The sequence below is a fragment of the Argentina silus genome (assembly GCF_951799395.1).
Source record: "Argentina silus genome assembly, chromosome: 5".
Taxonomy (NCBI): Eukaryota; Metazoa; Chordata; class Actinopteri; order Argentiniformes; family Argentinidae; genus Argentina; species Argentina silus.
Window position 1 is genome coordinate 10682610 of NC_139659.1, and position 24383 is coordinate 10706992.

General features: G+C 45.4%; 2 protein-coding genes across 3 annotated transcripts; both read left to right on the forward strand.

The window, feature by feature from the left end:
• Window positions 1-1379: 1379 nt before the first annotated feature.
• slc35e4 (solute carrier family 35 member E4) lies at window positions 1380-8248 on the forward strand (the record flags this gene model as incomplete). 2 transcript variants are annotated; one of them, XM_083670579.1, is made up of 3 exons in its annotated part: window positions 1380-1441; window positions 2612-3228; window positions 5117-8248. In XM_083670579.1, the coding sequence occupies 2 exons, from the start codon at window positions 2631-2633 to the stop codon at window positions 5659-5661; spliced, it is 1143 nt and encodes a 380-aa protein (XP_083526705.1). In that variant the 3' UTR covers window positions 5662-8248. The 2 variants fall into 2 exon arrangements, with proteins under 2 accessions (XP_083526705.1, XP_083526704.1); XM_083670578.1 differs by lacking the exon at window positions 1380-1441 and having other exon boundaries at window positions 2595-3228.
• A 5486-nt stretch (window positions 8249-13734) lies between these two features.
• Window positions 13735-21225, forward strand: inpp5ja (inositol polyphosphate-5-phosphatase Ja; the record flags this gene model as incomplete). The annotated part of the gene is made up of 14 exons (XM_083670013.1): window positions 13735-13762; window positions 13968-13971; window positions 15312-15938; window positions 16396-16503; window positions 16666-16774; window positions 16954-17070; window positions 17792-17967; window positions 18088-18199; window positions 18463-18572; window positions 18956-19166; window positions 19333-19470; window positions 20309-20374; window positions 20493-20597; window positions 20755-21225. 14 exons carry the CDS (start codon window positions 13735-13737, stop codon window positions 21223-21225), a joined length of 2382 nt encoding a protein of 793 aa, XP_083526139.1.
• Window positions 21226-24383: the final 3158 nt, after the last annotated feature.

The window sequence follows — 24383 nt, forward strand, 5'->3', positions numbered from 1 at the left end:
GAAATACTTGTACTGAAACAGAATCAGTCACTTTCCTTTTTCTTCTGCTGATATTACAGGATATTACCCTGGCTGGCTCTGCAGACAGGTGCTGCATACACAACGCGGCACAGCCCTGAGGGTTATATAATCAATGGTTACTTTAGGTTAGAATTATGCAACTGTTATTCTTTACTATGAATATTTTGCAATTCTGCATATTACTTGTAACAAGTCGTATTGAACACATTAATTGAGTGTGCACAGTTTGTTGCTGATCAATCCAGAGCATACAGAAATGTACTGTCGGGGCAGAGTGGTGCACTCAAACAAACAGAAGTTCCTGACTGGACCCCTTCTCTGTGGTGTACTCTATATTCTACCCAGAGAACAGCATGTTCCACACTGAGGCAGAGTGTCACACATTCCAGTTCAGTTTGCAGTTAAGTTTTTTTCACAGACAACTACTCACGTCTGTGGGACCTATATGGGACCTATATGATTTCTATACGATTTCTGTTTCATAAGCAATGTTTGCAGACATGTCGTCTGTAGCCTAAACGTTGTTCATGTTGTACTTTGAATATACTGTTGACTAGGTTATGTAAGTCATATTTGTGCAGACATGTTTTAACAAGTGTTCTATAAAACATTATGTCTTTTAGACTAGAGGAGGTTCCCTGAGTCTGACACTGCTGAGGTGTTGTAGTAACACGCCTTCTTCCTCTGCTATTGCATTTCAGTATCTTAAGATAGTCATACCATTCAGACATATGTTTTACTGCAGCCCTACCCTTACTACCCTCACACCATATGTCGGTTTTTAGGTGAAGTCTATTTCTAGACATGTAGTCATGGCTCTTAGGTTGACATTTAGACACTGCATGGCCTACAGTATGCAGACTTGTTACACAGGAATAGAACAAGGCCAGGAGTCATTTGTTGATTTACCTTGCTCAATGCCAACTGTCATTCGGCTACTCATTCGGATGGAAATACATTGAAGAGTGTTTAACTATTTCTTTAAAGGGGCAATCAGGGATTGGTACATCAATTGTGGGGCTTTTAAATGAATGATATACACCCATTGATTCTTAAAGAATAAAACTTCTTAACGCCTCGTGAGCTTTAGTTCAACTGTCTAACCCCATCAGAACCCAATATATACTATTGATTTATTCCATTGTTGATAAAACAATGTCATTGTAAACAAACATAGCTTCAAAACCAGTCTCTGCATTCATAGCTCCATCTATGAATTTGAAAGTGGACTGTAAAAAGCTTGTCCTAGCCGAGGTCATATTTTCTTGTGACCCAGTGAATGAAGAACCTATGATGGTGATTGCAGTGACGTAAGAGCGGCACAGCTGATCGGACGAAAGCAGCGGTCTCTTGCTTGATGTGCGGCGGGTATATGTGATGTGACTCACCATTACGAAACCAAAGACACGCAACGAAAGAGGTAAATGTTAGGGCGTTATGTATTGTCGTTCATTACGTTTTGGGGGTAGGATGTATGCCAAATAACGGCTCTTGTGGTTCGCGTCATTGTTTGTTTATACCGTGTAGATGGCGTTGCAGTGGCTGTGGTTTTTAGCATCGCGAGGCCTTGTCAGGGTACCGCACTGACCGATCTGAAAACGACTGTGACGACAAGCTAAAGTTAACAAGTGTTGCTAGGACCTACTGCTGAATTAAATGATTTCCCAAATGTTTGTGGGCCTATTGAACTTGTTTATGACCTGTATAGTCATCATGCGGCATAGGCTCGATGATAATTAAACGAACTGCATCCGCGGTATCATTTCGCTGTAGGCATAGTTATGTCCACGAGACCTAGCCTTTCGCTGTCAATATATATTTATAGCTTAGTGAACACAACAAACCAATGTTGTGAAATATTACTCCCGTTGCTTGTGTGTTGAGTCAGTGGGTGAAACTGAAATGAATCGCTCTAGTTCTCCTGCCTGGAGAAGACCCAGTATGAACGTAAGCTTCTATTATGGAGCTGCAGTTTTTTTTTTTTTCAAGCGACGTCATTCAACAGTCGGGAGTAGGACACGTTTTTTTTTGTAAGGTCAAAAAACTGTTCCGCTACTTTTGGAAACAACTTGGCTCATTAAAAAAAACACGTGGTTTTAAATTTGTTATGGTTACCCAACCTAGTCTCACTGGAGGAAGTAGGAGGAGGAGAGCCGCGGTTTTTTTCCGAGAGATGTGACACAGCCTCCCTCCTTCCCTCGGCCCGCTTCAGCCAGTCAGTCAGCCGCCACTTAGCAAAAGCATCTGTCGTTTTACTTACTGGTGGGTTACACAGCCCGAAATGCTAAATAGTAGCACGTGTCTCGGCGCAGAAAATGTCCTGTTTACCGAACCAGACAAGGAGAAGTTAGTGAACCAGGACGAGTCTTCGTTTGCCAGCTAACTAGTAATTAAACTACTGTACGTTACGTTGGCGAAACTGTTTTTCCAGCTAACGGCGTTATTGTTGTGTGGGAACCTTTTTGTTTGGCTGCGTTAAAAGATTACGCAACTGAGTGAGACGAGTATCGCTGTATCGTGTGCTGGCTGTGATTAACGTTTGGCTGGCTGTTGCTGCCTTACGAAGTCAGGATATGTGTTTGCCTTACAGAGACGAGGATGAAACGAACATGATCAGCACCGATGGCCTCTCTAAATGTGAGGCGACCCGGCGGGCGACCGGGACTGGGAGAAGGCCACCGGCTGAGATGCTGCACCTACTGTCCGCTGTCGTCGTCTGGCTGGTGACGGGAACGACCATCTCCAGTCTTAATAAATGGATCTTTGCCGTGTACAATTTCAGGTACCCTTTATTGCTATCGGCTCTGCACATGCTGACGGCAATAGTGGTGGACTATGGGCTTATCAAGCTGCGAGTGCTCCGCCAGAAAGGAATTGGCGAGCAGCAGGAATTGTCCTCCAGCGCCAAATGTAAGGTGTTCCTCCTGAGCTTGACTTTCTGTGCTAGCATCGCTTTCGGCAACGTGGGTCTGAACTATGTCCAGCTGTCCTTTGCCCAAATGATCTACACCACCACTCCAATCTTCACCCTGGCCATCTCCACGCTAATCCTGGGCAAGCAGCATCATATTCTCAAGTATACGGCCATGATGCCCATATGCCTGGGGGCTTCGTTCAGCATCATGGGCGAGGTCCAGTTCGATCAGACGGGTTGCTTCTTCGTGTTCGCCGCGACCATGTTGAGAGGTGTCAAAACCATCCAGCAAAGTGAGTAATGTGATGCGAATCTGCTGCCTGATACCCAATTGTATTCTATTTTATATTAACCTTCATCTAACATAATAAGGGAACATTAAAATTGTTGTCATCATTAGGTATTTTTTAACCAAGTAGATGTTGCAAATAAACCCATGGGAAATGGTTGCTCTGACTGTTGTCAGAGCAACCATTCATGTGTATAAAAACTTCCCTTCTTTTCAAGAGAGTGGAAAATATGGCTCCTACAACCCAAAGTCTGTGACATCAGTGAGTGTATTTTGGTGTTCTCTGACTTCCCTCCCATGGCCATATTAAACTCACCACAATGCACTCAGAGTCCTGGAACTTTTTAGTGGTGGACTGATTCAGTTCTACGTAATACCCAGTCTAGAGGTGGTGTGTGATTGGCACATTGTCAATGCTTCTCATTTTTGTCCACATACATGAATATTATACTTGAGTGAGGAATGGTGATGTTCTTGTTTTGTTGTAGCCTGGTTGTTTTCATTACCTCTTTGAATTGATGTCAGCTGGGCTGTGTTATGTTAAGTGGAATCCTCACTACAACAATTTAGCCAATGTCGTACGTTCAGAGACGGAACATTTGGTTCAGGAATGTCTGTAGTCAGACCCGGAACGGTGGTCTGACCGCCTGTTTCCACCAATTGGAGGGACAGCAGTGTGTGTGTGTTGTACTGCAGATTATTGAGCCTGTTATCCCACATAATAAGGCAAGTGTTCAGGGAGATGGAGACCTCCCGAAAAGTAATACCCCAAAAAGTTCTTAATTGTCTTACATAACAGATGAACAGGTACTTCATTCCAGCAATATGAAATTGTTCCTGTTATGTGCACCCTACTTTATTTGTTTTCAGTGTATGGAATCATGCTCAAATGATGTGCACTCATGACAATAACTGGTAGTCTGAAACATGCGTAAGCTCCTAACAAATTAATCAGATGCCATTGGAGTTGTGGCCCATCCACAGAACATTTGATTTGAAATGATTAGGGCTACTTAGGGTCTGAATCTGTCTTCTCACTGAGGCCTACCATGCTGAAATACTGAACTAGTTTTAACTGTCGTGCCATATTTCAGCATGCTATTTTCAACCTCCCCCTTGTAGTTGTGAAGGTCTCCCTCCAGTTGTTTACTTTGTATGACACACATCCATGCACGTGTCTTGTTATTCCGGCTCCCACAGGTGGCTCACTCCCTCGGTATGCAACCATGCAATCGTCTGTGCTGCAATCACATTCTTTTTCCTTCTCTCAAAGTGTGCGCTTGCTCTCACTCCCCCTCATGGATTTAAAAGGAATAGGATGGTTGTGTAAGACATGGTGGAAACTCAGCAATAGTGTTGTGTTTTGTGAATATAACACATTGTTATAACATGAATAGAACTGCATTTGAGAGTACTGTAATTTATGATGTTTTATTTGTCTATATCCTCTCTTTGTTTCATACACACGCGTTTACCTACTTGCATTATGTATTGTATAATATTGTATTTTTGTTAGATTGTTTATGACCATTGTAATGATGTTTCTGATATTGAAGAATAAGATGAAATGATGCATGGAAGAAGGGAGATACTCAAATTGAAAGTTGAAGAAAGACAATTTATTAGTCAAGTCGACTTGGGACACCAAACTACTGTCCAAGAGAATGGTCAGCAGGGCAGTGGCAACCACAAAGAGTTTGCAGTCAATTTTATAGTAAACAGGAAACCAGGACATAAGGCTCATCTCAGTTAGGCTTGCCGCCAGTGAGTCTGACATGTTATCAACAGAGATCTTGGGGTCTGGTACCCCTGGTTGTAAACCACTAAGGGTCACTCAGGAAAATACATTCTAACAACCATGTTTATGATTTTGTGTTTTGTATTTTTCTTAGGTATCCTGCTCCAGGAGGAGAAGATCAACTCTGTGTTCCTGCTCTACCTGATGTCCATCCCCAGCTTCTGTATCCTGGCCGTGGCTGCACTGGCCTTGGAGAACTGGGCTGTGTTGGAGTCACCACTCCACTACGACCTCCACCTGTGGCTGTTCATTCTGCTCAGCTGCCTGGGCTCGGTCATGTACAACCTGGCCAGCTGCTGCGTCATCACGCTCACCTCCGCCGTCACCCTGCACATCCTGGGCAACCTGAGCGTGGTGGGCAACCTGCTGCTCTCTCAGCTGCTCTTTGGCAGCGAGCTGTCTGCGCTCAGCTGTGTGGGTGTGGTGCTCACCCTCTCTGGCATGCTCATCTATCAGAACACCGAGTACCTCGCTGGCTACCTGGACGCCCGCCGAGCCAGAGCCAAGATGGCGGGAGACGGGGAGGTCAGCAGCACGGGAAGTGAGGAGGATACAGACAATGTGGCTGGCCCTTCAGAACTGGCGCCCCAAGATCAGCAGGAGAGGACGGATGGCAAACGAGAGGACAAGATGGACTGAAAGAGGGAGAGAAAAAATCTTCAGACTGTTTACAGCAACCCTGTCCATGGGGGTTGGTGTAGTCATATGAGACTGTGGAGAGGTTCAGGAGATGGACTGTGACCTCATGAGGTCTTTGTCGATGAACTTGGGTTTGGTGGTTGTTTTTTTTACCTCTTCACTGTGCCAATAAACTTCAGCCATGGTCTCATGGAATGACAAGTCTGTCCAGGGGACTGACTGAGAAAACAGATGCCTTTTATGAAAGTGACAGTTGATGACTCTCCTTTACCCATACAGTACATGCACTCATACATATACTGGTATATGCATGCATGAGCAGACACAACTATTGGATATCTCATGGAGGTATCATGCACTATCACTCACACTACTCCACTGTGAAAATGTTCTCAATGAGAAAGTGCTCGTTAGATTTTGCGTTTGTGGATATTTTAGGCGAAATGGATGGTCTCCAAACAAAGGCAGGACTGGGAGCACTCTCTTGAAGTATGGCACAAATAAAAAATAAATAAAAAAAAACTCATGGTACTGTTACCCAACCTTCCCCTTGACTTGCTATTGGAGGGAAAGGGGTTTTCTGGCAGCTTTTTGTGGAGGGTGGGGGTGGTCTTTGAAATGGGAGCTGCATTTGTTATCGCGCTATAGCTTTCGTCTGGCTGACGTTTACAACAACGGGAGACATGCAAGTTAACAGGGTCTAGATAGCATTTCTGTTGGCTGTTTGTTGGCATGGCGGATTTTCCTACTGCACCCTGAAGCACAGATCTGAGAGGAGACCTGGGTGCTTGACTTTGTCCAGCCCGATGCCCGCTACAGAACATACAACATACCCAATGAGTGTTTTAGAATCCACTAGAATCAGTCCAATTAGAATAGAAACCACTAGAATCCAACCTGTATTACAGAGTTCTCACTGCAGGCCTCTATTATTAGGCCCTTCCACTCTCTAAGGAGTCCCACTCATCTTTAGCACAGCCCCCCCCCCACCCCCCCACCCCCCACCCCCCCACCCCCGGAGAGAGATCAGAAAAAGGATATTACGATCCTTCCTGTCTCTGCTGGGCCAACCTGAAATGTGCTGCTCCCAGGTCTCATGTCTCCACTCAGAAGGTGCCTCGGTTTTTAATCAGTTTCCATTAGAAGTTTGTTCTTCCTTTCAACTGACCTCTGCTGGACTGTGTTATTGTGACTCCATTTGGATGTTTTGAATTTATTCTTATTGGGTTAAAGCAACACTATTTTTGGTCTATGGTTAAATGTGTTTTTGTTTTGCTACCTGATGTATTGAATTTAGATCACAAGCTATATAACAAAAAGCTTTATATCTGGTCCCAGAATTGACCTTGATCAGAAACTAAAACAATGTAATTGAAGTTTGAAACATCTTGCATCTTTCATAGCACTGACCTATCAGAGGTCAATAGAAGCTAACTGGTATATCTAACAGAATATGTCTGGCTACCTGCTCTCTCTGACTGGAGGTTTTTATGTAACTTTCTGGCCCAGGTGTGAGATTGCATGCAAGGCCAGTGCTATCCAAATGAGCTTAGATGAACCAAGGCATTTCTAATCTTCTTTCCCCAATGAAAGGCCATTCAGGTGTGCCAAACATTGACTTTAGTGAGCCTGAGAACAGGAAAGGAACTTTGGTTATGTCTGGCTCAATCTGTCAAGGCCCAGACCAGCCGCAATGCTCATGCACATTACTTGGTTTGTTAAGCTTCTGTTAGACATTGAAAAACCAAGTTAGTTTTTATCTGGAATTAGTAACTTACCCACCTGCTGTGTTACCCTATATTTTGCCATAAGAACAGCAATAGACACAGAATGATTTGTTGCCAGCCTAAACCTGATAAATGCTAAATGGAATGAAGATAGAATAATTGCCAGTCACCAGTTTTTTACGCTTAGAGTTTTGGAGGATATTGTTATTGGCGTTAGTTGAATACCTCATGCCAACATGGCTTGTGAAACCCTTTGATTAGTGATTGAAGCTGGATAAAGCAGCTGACAGCATGTCTGCCCACAATCAAGGTTTGTCAACTGGTTTGGTCATGTTCTCGCTGGCCTTGCTCCCTAGGCAGTTGTGTATACCTGAAAGGATTTGATGGATATAAGCAAGATGGTAAAAATGTCAAAAAAGCCTTATCAGAAGGCAAGGTGGAGTTACTACCATCTTGCTTGGGCTATACCTATCCAAGCCTTTCAGGTCTATGCAAGTGACCAGGACATAGGAGCAAGGTTTGTTTCTGGACTAGGCCAAAGATTGATCTGAATTCAAATTTGACAGTTCTTAATGCCTACATAGACTGTACCAGTTTCACACATCTGGGGTTGAATTGTCAGGCTGAGAATCAGTTTGACAGCTCTGGGTTTGATTGGTCAGGCTGCTTGTTCACACAGGCGTTTATTTTTACAGGCCTTGACGGCAGGACAAAGCGCATATTGCACTGACGAGTTATGGAGATGCTGCCTTTCTGGCGAATGGCTCCTGTGTATATACTGTTTTGATGTTGTCTGCAAAGGTTAGATGTAAATAATTATTTTATTATATTTATGTATTTTACAATCATGGAAGGCTGGCTCAAATATACTGGTTAAAGAACATATTGTCTCCTGTCAATTTTTGTAAATAACATGTATACATTGACACACTTTGCACACAGAGTAATAAGATGAACATACACCATAACAATTGAAACTGGATTGTCTTTAAAAAGGCCATATGCTTATGCTCACCACTTGGTGGAGCCATTGCTGTAGTTTTTGATATTTTACCTCAAATTGGCCCATTACCAACCTTGTACTGTGAGTTGAGTTTGCTTACTCCATTATGTGTGTGTGTGTGTGTGTGTGTGTGTGTGTGTGTGTGTGAGCGAGAGAGAGAGTGTGACCTGGATGTCCATACAGGGCTGTCTCTGCTCCCTCCAAACAAGCTAATGTCGCTGAGCAAGTCCTCAGCTTTGCCTGAATAAGGCAGTGTTGTTAACCTCCCCTTCCTCTCTACATTTAACCCTTTCCCTTCCTCCCAAATCATTAGTGTGAAGGACTCTCTAAACATAACACTCACGCCTTGAGTTACAACAATGCTTATTGTCAAAATAGTGTCACTACAGAGACAAAGTACTCAGTTTTGCCTCATAAAGCTTCACATGACATCATCCAAGAGTCAATTGAGGAGGAGAGTGTTGAAGGAGGTAGAGTGGGAGGGGAGTACAGACAGTCCCATGAAGTGTGGTCTTACTCCTTCTCCCTGCCCTGAGTGGTTAAGCCAGCTGTACCCCACTCCCCCCTAAACATCCATCCATATCCACCGCTGAAGCAGGGGGTGTGGTGTTAGGGCTGGGCTGGGTTCGAACACTCCCCTGTGCAAGTCCGACGCAGAGGAGAGAGTGGGCCAAGGATACGAAACATATTAGAGAGCAGTAGCACACACATGCACAAATCTACTTGAACATCACTGGGGAGAAGATTCAAACAACCTCTGGATGCACACAGTTGCAGCGTTGTCCATCAACACACAGAGACAGTACCTACGGAACAGGTGGGTGACATTAACTCTGACACCCTTGCTGTCTCTTCCAGTCTCAATTACTATGCAGCCGTAATCTTCATTAATATTTGCCATATTATCTATACAGAAATTTTGTTCTGTACGCTTGTATATATAATTTACCCACACGAAAGGCTATCTGTCAGCTGAAGTGTGTCTCTTTATCTATCTCTTCATCTTTTTCTTTGTGCGTGCACGAACCTCATGCGATGGATAAATGTTCTGTGATAAAAAGAGCTGTGCTACTACAATACTATGTTTGTACGTTTTTCAGGAGTTTCTGTGTGGAGCTCTGAGCCAGTTTCTTAGAGCAAGAGGGGAGCACTTAACAGTGAACGCAAACATGTCACCAGAGCAGCATGGTTTACATCAGACTTTAGACTCACACATTCTGTTTATATTCAGATGACTAAACAGGTTGTACGTGTGGAAGAGATGCCATTTTCCTTCAATATTTTTTGACTCTTACTCTTTCACATTACCGTGCGTTGGTTGAAACCAGTATTTATACTGTGCTGCTTATTAGCTGTTAGATTGATGAAAGTCATTATATAACTATATGAATGATGGTACTGATTATGTTTATCACTCCCGCTCCTCCACTCAAACACACCCACACCCACACCCACACATTCTCTCTCTTTCTAACATAACAGTAACAGTCTCAAACATATATACTGTTCTGTATATTCACATACATTTGTCTTCCTCCTCCCTTGACCATTCCTCTAGCTCTGCCTTTGTTCAGATGTCCCTCAGCTCCACGATGATTGATGATTATCATGAATTTATGTACTGGATGTGTATTTGTGTCTGCTGATAGCTATGCAAGTTCTTGCCATGGCCTTGAGTGATGACAGACACTCAAGCCATTGCTTATTCCTAGTTATTTGCTTTAGCTCTTTGGGCATTTGTGTAGTTTTTTTTTCTTCTCTCAATTGAACCCCCCTATCTCCACCTTATATAGAAGTAATCTTGGAGATGGCAGGAACTTGTGAGGTGGGGGCGGAGTCTGTGACCCCCAGTGAGACCCCATCAGGGCCATTGACCAGTCAGCAGCTGGCTGCTATTGAGGATGAAGAAGTCCTAAATAAGATGGTGAGACTGAGACAGTAATTGCCTAATTTCACACACAGATGAAGGGGTGAGGGATCAACAGTATGTGATACCTTACCTTCTCATCTACTGCACTCTGACAGTTGGATAAAGCGGTGGATTTCGAAGAGAGGCGACTGCTCCGTGCGGCCTTGAGGGAACTGCTCAAGAAGAAGCGGGGTGAGGTCAAAGGGGGCTTCAAAGGGAATGTTGCAGCTCACGCGCACATTTGTTTTGTCGTTTATTATTCCTCTTCTCCTCAGAAAAGCGAGAGAAAGAGCGAGGGTCCAGGCAGCAGGACCTCAGACAGCAGGGCTTAAGCAAGGGAGGAGGCACAGCAGGGACGGCTATGAACAGAGGAGGCCAGAGACAAGCCAGTGGGCCCATGAACAACCAGCAGAAAACACACAGTGGGTATCCCACCGCTGACCAGGACGCTTGCACGCACACACACACACACACACACACACACACACACACACTCACACTCACACTCACACTCACACTCACACTCACACTCACACTCTCTCTCTCTCTCTGTCTAGGTCTCAGAGTCAAAGAGGGACCTGTGGAGATGAACGATTTCCCTTTTAATATTTCTCTTTTTCTCCCTTCTCTTTCTCAGTAGCACCCTCAGGCCTGCTCACTAAGACCGCTGGCAGGTGAGTTATTACCCTTAACTGACAAGCATGCTTTTCAAGTGTAACTGTCGGCCAAATTGTGCATGTTTATAAAAGCGCATGGTGTTCTTCATAGTACAAGTGCTCTCTCCTCAGCATGGTGAACCCCTCTGTAGCCCCTGTTCAGCGTTCTCCTGCCCCTGCTGCACCCAACACTAAAAACGTCAAGCAGATGCTACTGGATTGGTGCAGGGCCAAAACAGAGCCATATGAGGTGTGCCTGCACGGTCTTTCTTCCTCATCCATACAGCTCTGTCCTCTTGAGACATACCCACACCATGCTAGTACTCAATGTTCAATGTCCTCTTGAATCCACTCTATTCCGTCTCTCTTCACCTTTCTCTCTCGCTCTCTCTCTCTCTCTCTCTCTCTCTCTCTCTCTCTCTCTCTCTCTCTCTCTCCTCCCTCATTACATGCAGGGGGTGAACATCAATAATTTCTCCTCCAGTTGGAGTGATGGCATAGCGTTCTGCGCCCTGGTGCACAGGTTCTTCCCAGACGCCTTTGAGTACTCCATCCTCAATCCCAACAAGCGCAAGGACAACTTTGAGCTAGCCTTCAGCACTGCAGAGTAAGTTCTCATGTCTCACTACCTAAAAACAGCCATAAAAACAACAACATTGCGCTAAAGCCGGGTGACATTGGTTTTGGATTGTGGTCACTCATGCCTGTATCTCTCTCCTCACCCCGATCTCTTCATCGTTCTCTCTCTCTCTCTCTCCCTCCCTCTCTTTCTCCCCCTCCCTGCCTTTCTCCCCGCCCTCCTCTCTCTCTCTCTTTCGCTCTCTCTCTCTCTTTCTCTCTCTCTCTCCCTCCCTGCCTTTCTCCCCGCCCTCCTCTCTCTCTCTCTTTCGCTCTCTCTCTCTCTTTCTCTCTCCCTCTCTCTCTCTCTCCCCCTCCCCCCCCTCCTCCCCCGGGATGCAGGAGGCTGGCAGGTTGTCCCCCTCTGCTGGACGTTAATGACATGGTGCGGATGCAGGAGCCAGACTGGAAGTGTGTGTACACATACATCCAGGAGTTCTACCGATGCCTCGTGGAGAAAGGCCTGGTCAAGACCAAAAAGAAGCCCTAGATACAGAGATAGCAGACATCATATCAGATCACATGCTGAGGTGTAGTGTACAAAATAAATGCTCTATGTTTCACAACAGAATGAATATGTTGTGTCCACAAACCATGGGGAATGCAAGGGTTATGATACTTTAATACTGTAATGCTGTGTGTGTTTGTCTTTGTATTGGTTTGTGTGTTAGCTTATCTGTGTGTGTGTGTGTGTGTGTGTGTGTTTTAAGTGGACATCTGGCACTTAGGATCAGTACATTCCACTGAGATTACACATCTGCATTAATCTTAGTCAGAGCCCTAGAGAATCGGGGAATGGCTTTTTATGGTGCTGCTGTGCTGTGCCCTCGCTAAAATAGCATATTGTGTGTATGAGTATCAAAGAGACATTAGGTGAATATCATAGACCTAAACTGTGTGATATGTTTGGGTCTTGTTCTCATCCCATTTATAAATATCTGTTAAAGATATCTATGGCATTTTCAGACAGAGGGATGATTGCCAAATCATTGCTGTATTTGGCCACTATCTAAAAATGGCAAATGCCCCTGAACTCTACACAAACTCCCCTACATACCCACAGGGATGTTGGTCCAGGGCAATGACAGTAGATCACATTAAGACTGCTTCATCATACTGGGGACCTCCATGTGCTCAGGGAAATACTTACTCCACTATACAGAGTTGCAATAACTTATTCCCCATTATTGTAAAATCTTTGGATGTTATTTTGTATTTTAGACGTGCACTGTGTTATTATAGGTAAATACTAAATTGAATATTCTTTGTTGTATAACTCACAGAGTGGAGACTGTCTGACCATGACTACATTTAGTTTCATAACTGGTTCTTTAATCACACTGTTGACACATGTTGTAAACTATATCATTTAGCAAGCTCACGTCAATGACAGCACTGTGTACTGTATCCGTGTATTTGAATAAACATGACTCTCATATAGACCTCATACCTTTCAGGTGTCTTGTCTAAGCATTGGCCCGGTCTGAAACCTGGCAACATTTCAAGCTCTCAACATTTTAGCAGATAACGGAACAATCTCTGTCGATGCTGACAGCGTGATCTTTCTAGTAATATGATTGCTCGGAATGTATGCGCTTTCAAGCATACTGGTCACGCGGGCCTGGAACTCAAGGCGCTTCTGCGCAGTGCCTGCGCTAAAGATTTCATTACACTAGTCGGCCTATATGCACTTTAGGTGAACTATAGATACCAGGTTGACATTTTAATTCTCGGCATGGGGCGGATAAGATCTCGGATTAATGTACGTCATCGATACGACAGATGGATGCTCATTTATTTGTGGTAGCCTAACCAAACTAACCCATCAACTGAGGTCAAGATTCATATGGACACTGCTCTTCTACAATTAAATTTTCACCTCAATTTCAGTTCAAGCTTGCGTGATCGGTGCGTTGCTCTCTAGGAAAAAATCTTTAGTCTTTAGTCACACCGGTCAAGCCAGTAAGCGCACAGCTATCCCGTTAACGTGCATGGGCTGTCTATCACACTCCGTTCTCTTTTGAAGATAACTGAACTACACAGTGTATGGTCCATCCGTTACTATTGTTCTTTCTTGCATCTGGTGGTGGGATCTAAACTCCTGTCGTATAGGCTAGTCAACGACTCCCGGTGGTTTGTTGACGGCTCAACGTTGCGAGCATGACAGACTGTGCCGTCGCTGTCCAAGGTATCGACGTTCTGCATCGCTGACTACTTCTCAGTCTCCTAGACGGTGTGCCCTTTCAGATGAGCCGAAGACTGTTCTATTGATTAGACAATTAATAGCATATTTTGACCACAATCTGGAAAACAAAATCAACGGGATAAGCCAACAATGCTCTGCCTTGCGTCAAATTGATACGGACTCCTTGCTGAAGCGTTTCACCTTGTAGCAAGGTAGGATATTTGTCACAGTGAGTTTGCGCAACCCTGAAAGCAGCACTATACTGTCTAGACTTCTATGTGTGATTATTGCATGTTGGTGATGATAAATTCGTGTGTTCTTATTTTGGTGTAGACTTGTTAGGTCATTAAAATCCTGTGTAACGTGTCTTGGAGACGTGGCGGGTGGGTGTTGTACAATGATCTAGTGAAGCTGTCGATCATATGATGTGTGACAGATGTTGGGCTGTAGGTCACAGCTATAGTAAGTCCGCCTCTGCTGAAACAACAGCCTGATACACCCACTATTGCAACAATTGTGGGGGGCTTTTTCACTTTCAAATGCGTTTGACACACCATGCATGAATGACCACCACAACCACTCAAAGCCTATCTAAAGGAGCTACCCGTGCCTGACGTAGAATGTTGTCACGTGTGCCCTTCAGTTTTCAGAGTCATTCCAATGAATGTCATTAATAAGTTAAGGGGGTATTTCATTTCTGTAGGGAGACAAACAATGTGGTCGGTAAGTGAGCTGGCACTACCTGTCATTGGCCCTCTGTACTTGAGAGGAACTCTGGTTATACACCAATATCATGTGCCCTATCTGTTGACATTGTGTCATGCTGTGTGATGCGCTGTGTGGGGTTGGTGTTCCATCTCATGCAGAGACACTGTGTCTGAAGCCAACCTCTTTGCCACAGAGGGCATAGTATGTGCATGTATCTGGTATCAGATATGTTAAAGAGACTCTATACTTATTCTTTCCGCCATAAGTGAGGCAGAGGCATATGGCATGATCCATTCGTTTTAGGCAACTGACACCCCCAAGCCCGCCCCCGCCCCCCTTCCTCCCCAACACAGGTGAAAGAAGAGATTCACGGAGGTATAGGGGCAGAGTAGGATGGAAGCGGGGGGTTGGGGGAGTGAAAGTCGTTGCTAAGCAACAGGAAATTAGACCAGGATTGGGGTAGAAAGTTGGTCCCCATTGCCTGCCAACAGTATGGCTCAGTATAATGACATCAGCAATGATGTCAGGGGCACATCCTGACATCACTGCCCCCCCCCCCGCACAAAACACACACACACACATAACCCCCTTTGGCCCCATGCCAGTCCCTGTCCCTCGTCCCAGTTGGCCACAGGAGTCAGTGATGGATGCAGACAGTCTGCTACCAAGGGGAGGACAAGGGAAGGACAAACAAACACAGGTCACTCATCTCATTCTGCGTTAGCATCCTTTAACACACTCTGCAGACTGCACATTCCTGTCTCTATCTCACGGTCTGTCTCCCCTTCAGTATGTTCCGTTCCCCTTTGTACCAATGATTTATTTTTTTTACCTTACTATTCAGGTTGGTGGATCAAATGCAGCAGAAACAAAGCAGCACAGATCCAGCTAGACCCTCTGGGCAACATGGGCACAATACATTTCCAGCACCAGGTCGACCCCTGCGCCCAACAACCCAGGTAACCCCTACTATGAGCCCCACAGGGGGGCCTGGGAAACTCCCAAGACTGGTCCCAGCGCAGGCCGCAGGTGTCCCAGCTGACATGCCAGAGCAGGTGAGGCCTGGGTCCAGCCCTGCACCTCCAGTCAACATCAGCCGGCCCAGACCCTCTGCACTGGGGACAAAACCTGCAGTGACACCCTCCAGACTCACAGAGGGCAACACCAAGTACAAAGCTTCCATTCCAGTCCGCATTCCAGGACCTCACAGTCCCATCTCACTGTCTCAGTCCCCCACAGAGTCCCCCCAGAAACGCCGCAGCCCTCAGAGTCCTTACAGTCCTCAGCCTGACACCACTCAGCCTTACCTTGTCCCTCAGCCTAACCTGTCTAAGGCCAGCCTCACCCCGCCGTCCAGCCTCAGCCCTAAGCTGAGCCCCAGCCCACAGCCACAGAGTAGCACCTCACCTGGGGCCGCTGTGGAGAACCAACGACAGACAGACAAGGCAGGAGGAGAAACGGATGACTTCAGGTGAGACAAACATAATGATGATGATGTTGGGTACTGTGTTGATGGCATGCCTACTGAATGTGAGGTTTGTTAAGGGTTTATGCTCACTGAACACGCCTAATAACCAGTTGAGCTGTTGTCTCCATGGAGACTGTTCTCTCCTTCCCTCTCTGGCATAGTAAACGAGCTGAGCAGAACCCAGCATCAGTGATCACAGCCATTTGAAATAAGAAGTAGGTTGACGTCAAACGTCCATAAATATCACTAAGAGCCGTCTGAACCTGACAGAATGGACGCAGGCAATTTTCTCAGAGGCAGCTTTCTCTCAATGTTCCATTCCCTTTGCTTTAAGTGCAGCTAATAGACGACCAAGCTTAAGATCAGATTGCTCAAATAGACACAATGTTTGTAGTCTCAATTTCCCTGAGGATCCTGTCTTATGTAATGTGCCATTCTCCCTTCTGTTTCCCTCTAAAAGGGTGTACATAGTCACATGGAACGTGGGGTCTGCTGTTCCACCCGATGACATCACCTCTCTGTTTGGGCCAAATGCTGGTGATGGGAGCATAGACATGTTTATCATTGGGTGAGAGTTCCCTTGGTGCCAGAGAGATAGCCTTGGCTCCATAATCTCTCTACTCCCATTTCAATCTCTTCTCTACTACCAAACTCAACTTAATCTATCTATCCAATCGTTTTCACTCACTGAGTAATGAGTTTTTCCTTCTCCCCCCCCCCCCCCCCTCAGACTACAGGAAATGAACTCTATGATAAACAAGAGGCTTAAGGATGCTCTCTTCACAGACCAGTGGAGTGAGCTCTGCATGGACACTCTGAGTCGCTTTGGATATGTGCTGGTCAGTAAGGAGTTGACTGTCTAGTTCTATCTCAACACATGCCAAACATGAATGGATACATTAGCTCATGGCATAGCTTTTACTGGAAATAAAAAAACACCACAACCACAGTGGATGCTCTCTCTCTCTCTCTCTCTCTCTCTCTCTCTCTCTCTCTCTCTCTCTCTCTCTCTCTGTAGGTGACGTCCCAGCGTATGCAGGGGGTACTGCTGCTGGTGTTCTCGAAGTTCTGCCACCTTCCATTCCTGAGGGGCGTGCAGACAGAGAAGACGCGCACAGGCCTTGGGGGCTACTGGGTGAGTGTCACCCCAGGAAAACACTGTGCTAAAATATGGGAGGCTATGGATACATTCTAGTTCACTAGTTCACAATTAGCTTTTACACATGACTACACTCATTCAGATATGTCAAAAAGCCAGGTAGAGAGAGAGTGAGCAGGAAAGAGAGAGTGTGTGTGTGTGTGTGTGTGTGTGTGTGTGTGTGTGTGTGTGTGTGTGTGTGTATGTGTGTATGTGTGTGTGTGTGAGCGAGCGAGCGAAAGTGTCGTATGGACCACCTCAAAATCCTCCTGAAGCAGTGTGACATCCAACTATCCACACTGGAGAGCCTGGCTGCTGACCGCCACACCTGGCAGGAGGCGGCCACAGAGACGATAATGCAGCAGCATGCACAGAGACACCAACATGCGCTCGTGTCTGTGTGTGTGTTTGTGTGCGTGCTTGTCTGTGTGTTTATGACCTTCCTGTGTGTGTGTGTGTGTGTGTGTGTGTGTGTGTGTGTGTGTGTGTGTGTGTGTGTGTGTGTGTGTTGATGTCAGCATCGCTACAGGCTGCTGGTGCAGTCTCCTTCTCTCTGAGGTCAGTGCAGCAGGACTGTCTGGTTGTCTGGATCTCTGAAACACGGAGCCTGTCCTCTAGTCCTGAACGCAGTCCCGCTTACTGTTCGGCAGTCTTGGCACATAGCACACGAGCATCCCTTTCACGCTATTCTCTCTCTCTCTCTCCCGCCCCCCCTTAGGGTAATAAAGGGGGTGTCAGTGCAAGGATGACGATGTTTGGCCACCCTGTGTGTTTCTTGAACTGTCACCTTCCGGCTCACATGCGGAACCTGGAGCAGCGCATGGAGGACTTTGAGAGCATCCTGCAGCAGCAGCAGTTTGAGGGCGGAACCGCCACAGGCGTGCTGGACCATGAGTGGGTCACTGGAAGGGGGGGAGGGGTGGGAGGTGGATGTATACATTGGATGATTGGACATCTGATTGTTAGTTATTGGCTCTTGGATTGTTCTTTTGAATGTGTTCTTTTTCCCCCTAGTGTGGTGTTCTGGTTTGGGGATCTTAATTTCCGCATCGAGGACTACGACATTCACGTGGTGAAGAGTGCTATCGACAGCAATAAGCTTCCCTTGCTGTGGGAGAGAGACCAGGTAAGATAGCTGTAGAATCTCATCATTTGCCAAAAACAAGTCCCAAGTGGAATTTTCTGGAAGCCTCCACGAACAGTGGTTGTTGGTTAGTCACTAATGAGAACCAACAGGGGGCGCTATAGCACCACAAAAATGAACACATGCCTGAGATGAGATACTCACTGTGGCTCAAGTCAAACAGCTAATAATGTATGATTAATGTCAATGTGTATCTCTCTTTGTCCTTCTCTTTCTCTCTTCATTCGCATATTCCTCTTCTACAGCTCAACATGGCCAAAAACAGTGAGTCCATCTTAGAGGGCTTCATGGAAGGCCTGCTCAAATTTCCCCCCACATATAAGTTTGACGTGGGGACACATACATATGACACCAGGTATATGTTGCTGTGTGGAGGAATGAATGATGTTTGTGTGTGTGCGTGTGTGTGTGTGTGTCAGTGGAGGCTGGAACTGTTGGCATTGTAGGTATTGTAATGCATGGAACCGTATAAGGAATGTGACCTGAATGTGACCTGACACGTGTTTGATACCGTACCTCATTCCATTCCATGCATTACAATGAGCCCGTCCTCTGATTTCTACCACAACTAGCCTCCCCTGGTGTTTCTGTGTGTGTGTGTGTGTGTGTGTATGTGTGTGTGTGTGTGTGTGTGTGTGTGTGTGTGTGTGTGTGTGTGTACATATATGTGTGCATGTGTGATGCTCTCTCTTGGAGGCATTTCTGATATGACTCTCCCACTACCCTCTGTCACTCTAGTGGTAAGAAGCGGAAGCCTGCATGGACCGACCGAATCCTGTGGCGACTTCGTCGTACTGGTTCCCCAGTTCCTACCCATAATGCTGCTCTGCAGCGTGGCCTAACCTCGTGGCTCGGTGGGGCAACCAGGGTGACGCAGCACACCTACCGCAGTCACATGGGCTACACAATCAGCGACCACAAGCCTGTCTCCGCCCTCTTCTCATTGCATGTGAGTCCCTACGTGACCCCTAAAGTCTTACCTCAGAAATAACACAAGAAACATCACATTAACTATTATATTCTCCTTGGAAATCTCTCTCTCTCTATTTGTCCTTGCTTACAGTATCTATCTCTCTGTCTCTCCATTTACTTGTATCGCTTGCTCTTTCTTGCAGTTCCCTTTCAAGGTTGACTTTCCCCTGGTAACGTTGGAGGCTGAGAAGGAGTGGACTACAGTTTCTGATGCTATAGTCAAATTCACAGTGGCGTCAACCTTCCAGCGCAGCTCCTGGGACTGGGTGGCAATATATAAGGTCAGAGTCCAACTTTAATAACAGTGAGATTTCAGGGTTTTCTCCTTAACAGTAATTAGGTTTTCAGATTTGCTCAATGAGGTTTATGGGTAATACACTATGAATGTCCCTACGTCATAAACTGCAGAATGTAAACATAACAGAGACTTTACTGGCCAGTTAATGAATGGTTTGGCAGTTAAATATTTACAGTCATTGATTGTATTCACCAGCAAATTAACAACCGCTTTGATTCGCTGCTAGCAATCTTAAACCGTTTACAGTACATAGAACCATTTCCCGGTACTTGTGCACACGATGAAATCTGGACTCTGTCTCCGTCCATTCGTATGTTCGTGTGTCATACGTGAGTATGACATAACTGGGACAATTTTGACAAAACTTGGGTGAATGAGATCTGGCATTTACAAAATTACACTGGGAATTCTGTAGTAACAACTGAAATTCCAAACTTTGAATAAGCATCTCCTGTCCTGTTTGAGCTATAGTCAGGAAATTTGGTACATATTTGCACCAATTCACACAAGGCTTCATCATTGGTGGGGGACAACATGTTTACTGTAGACTTGTTTACCTGTATACCGGTGCTGTTGTCTGTGTAACCTGAGCTGAAACTGGGCATACCGCCAAATGTTGTACCTGTTGCAGACCTAGTCATGGTACCAGTAAATTCCCAGTAAGGGGTATGTGTAAATGGGGCAGAGGTAAATGCAGGTATTATCATTTGCAGTGAATTCCACTGTACGTTCTGCAGTTCATGACGAATGGACTTTCATAGCGTATTACTACCCAATGTCAGTGTTCTATGGTCACTCAATTCTATGATTTGTCTACACAGGTTGGATTCAAACACCACAAGGATTATGTAGCCTATGTGTGGGCCAAGGGAGAGCATTTGACACAGGTAGGCCAGAAAAACAGACATAACCATACACAACCTACACAACCATATCTTTCAATTGTCTCTTTATTGCTCTTTACCCTCTCCTTCTCTCACCAACTCTCTCTCTTTCTATCCTCAGGTGACATTTACAGAGGAGGATTTGCCCCGGGATGCAGGGGAATATATTTTGGGTTTCTACAGCAACAACATGAACAGCATTGTCGGAGTGACTTTGCCCTTCCAGGTCATGACCCCTCCTGATGTTTTCCCACCTGTTGTTCAATGAACAGAGAAGCAGCACCTTGCCACACCCAGTTTGCTGAATATTCTTTCCTTTTATCCCTTTCTCTCCATCCCGCCGTGTCTCACTCCCCTCTTCTTGAACCCTCCATCTCCTATAGATCCAGCTCCCTGTACCCAGCCCAACAGTGTGCCGCTCGGACAGTTCTGAGGCCAGTTCGGAGGACGACAGCACGTTGGTCCTGCTGGCTCCTTGCTCCCGCAGCCCCAGTCCCGGAACCGGCAAACAGCACCGGAACCGCCACCGCCGCAGCCGTAGCCCCGCCATGCCCGCTCTCTCCGCCACCCCACTGCCCTCCCTACAGGGACTTAGCCTGTGCCCTCGGCCCCGAGAGGGTCACCCCTGTAGCCGCTCTCCCTGCAGCGCTGCTAAGAAAGAGCGCCTCGTCTCCCCCGACACCCTGCCGTCGCCCTCCATCAGCCCCCTCAGCCCCCGCAGCCCTGGGTCCCCCGGGGGTGGGGTCAGCGCCCCGGAGGCCCTGATCGCTGCTATCCTGGGTGAACACAGGCCAGCTCAGGGCAACCACACAGTGGGCAGGCCGGCAGGCAAGGCTGAGGAGACAAGTTTATGAGGGGCCCTGACAAACAGTCTCTGTCCTCACCAATCTGCACAGACATTGAAATAGAAAGTTGAAATGAGGACATTAAAGCTCATTGGATGAGAGGATCAATTATGGTCCATTATTTGGATGCTGATGTGACCTCACACTGTCACTGTGCTCATAGAAGCAGTGTATTGTATGACTTGTACTGTAGTTTGCAACATTCCATAATGGTAGTCCACCTGTTGTCTGTTTCTGAATCTACTTATCAAGTGACTCCATCCCATACACTGTGTGTACTTTGGAGTCAGAACCTGTCTAAATCTCTGACATTCAAGACTAAATCTTACCCCAACAAGTGCTTTTACAGACTCATATCTATATTATGTATGTATAAATATTAGAGTAAATGTAAAACCAAAGCAAGAGAAAATCTGCAATGTACAGTACTGTTATTATTGTAAGAAAATGATCGATGTAAATATGATCTACCTATCTGGACCGGGACCACTTTGTGGTATGATATAGCACCCCTAATGTCGTAATATTATAGTAGCTCACTAAGTGGTTTGTTTCTGTATCTTCCAGTGGAGGGAGAAATCAGAGGAGGGGCTCATTTTAATGCTTGGAATGGAATAAGGAAATTCTGTTCCATGCATTACAATGAGCCCATCCTCCGATTTCTCCCTCCACAGACTCCAATGGTATCTCCTCATGTTCCCCATGTGCATATGTGTAGTATGTTTGAGAGACATATGTTGGTTTTGTCTAATTTTCATAGATTAAAGAGTTTAGGTATAAAAATCATTATAAAATGGTTGTTTTGGAGGAGGGGAGGGTTATTTTGTTTATGGAAATATTGGTAATGTGAGGGTGTATGAGGAAAATAAAAATGTCAAACCTGACAAATAGTTCAAAGAGTTTTTGTGACTCAGAAATTCAGGCAGGACACTTGAGTCACTTTAAAGTAATTATTCTGATTACCAAAGAGGGGGTACCCTACAAGCTGTGTGCATGCTAACGGTGCAGGCGACGGACAGCTGGTTCTCACATATGCAAAACGAGGTACACAAGGTGCAACAAGGTTTAAAAGAGACGAGTTATGCAACATTCCACCATGGAATGCTTTGGTGGCGCTCAAGGCTGGCGCCACCAAAATCCGTCTACAATGCCAGTGGTTGGTCGACTTTGGACTTGTTGGTCGCCTTGTTGATCGTCCCAGCCTTCATCCGCACGGTCGCTCTATATTTACCTACCTACGGGAGGGTTGAGAAATGATGGGCTGCCTGCCTTATTTCATTGTATTTTATGTTGTTAAACTTCAGGCGGGGAGCTATACAGAGCGGAGCCATCCAGTTACGCCAAACCTAATGTATTAACATTTTCATTAAACAATGTTAAACCGACCTAAGTGTCCTGACTGAAGTAGTGTACACTGAACACATACATGTTACTATATTATACTATAATAATATACTACTATATTATATTACTGTCTGCTTCTGTTAAGCTTCTTATTGTTCACACTGTTAAACTGTGTTTGGTGTATTACTGGTGATACATTACTTACAAATATTTTTATTTATCAGGTCTTTCACCCACTTGTTTGTATCATGAAGATTTAGGAGTAATAAGTATCAAATAGCATCCAGTCTCATTCCTGGGAGTAGAACATTGTGTACATCTCACATCTCTCTCTCTTTCCCATTCTGTGTGTGTGTGTGTGTGTGTGTGTGTGTGTGTGTGTGTGTGTGTGTGTGTGTGTGTGTGTGTGTGTGTGTGTGAATTGAGCGTAAATCTCAAGTCTTAGATTGCCAGAGGAAATGTAGAACGAGTTACAGACGAATTACTCCTTCAAGCGTTGTGGCCACCTACGAGAGCATCTCACTAGACTCTTTTAATGTCATATTAGTCGGGAATCAATTATACAAATAACCAGTTAATAAGAGATCTCTCCTCACATGCTGTATGTCAAGGGTAACTCTCCTAATTATGAGATAAGATTCTAATTGCCGAAATCACAATGCCTCACACGCTGGAAACCTTAACCATATTGTGCGTCGAGCATTGAGTCGTGCAAACACAAACTAATTGATCATAAAGATATATCTAGGCATAACCGGGCCAAAATCATTCAAAGCGAAGTGCTAGCAGATTATCCTAGCATACAGATTCAACTGTTGCATTCTCGGACAAATGAGAGAAGCATAATCATCAATTGAGAAGATGTATTTAGACAGGAGATATATGAGAACTATTCAGCTTAGTTCAAGTCATATAAAAAAATGTGAACATAACATATAAAACATACCGTCGTAGTCGAAGGTTCTAGGAATGTAATCGATTATCTAGAAAGATTGTCTAGTAAGACTATACGTGCTAACTCACGTACGAGATCGGATAAGCAGTCTCCTCGAAGTAAGATTCTGAAAACAATTTATACCATCCCAAGACCAAATGGGATTTCTACCAAGAACATCAAAGGACCTTTTATCAAAAGGGGGATACTCTATAATAACAGATTCTACATTTGGTGTGTAGTGATCACGTGGGTGTGTGTGTCTGTGTGTTTGTGTCTTTGGGGTGAGAGTGTGAGGAAGAAAAGGGTCTTTAGAAGAGGAGGCTTTAAAACAAGGGCTAAAGAAAAGAAGCTTATACTGTTGGAAAGCCCTGAATATGCTGAGTGCTGCTCACAAACACACACACGCACACACGCACACACACACACACACACACACACACACACACACACACACACACACACACACGCACGCACACGCGCACACACACACACACACACACACACACACACACACACAGTAGGCTGCACATTGGAATAGCATAGAGTACAAATGAATATTGACAGTTGTTGCTACCATGGTAGTCATGGTGTCTCAGAACAGATGTAATGCACTGCCAGGAGCATGCACACAGCTTGTAGGGTACCCCCTCTTTGGTAATCAGAATAATTACTTTAAAGATTAGCAGGAGGGTCTGAGACTTAAAGCTCTCTGTAGACAAAGCAACAAGAGGCCTCACAGGGTTTATGTGCAGTAGATAGCAGAGACAGCAGCAAAAATGTGTCCAGGGACTTTCACACACAGAGAGTCTAAGAGGGCACATGACCATAACTTGGGTTGGGGGGTGGTATTGAATGGTACACAGACATAATTTAATCCGCAGTTGCC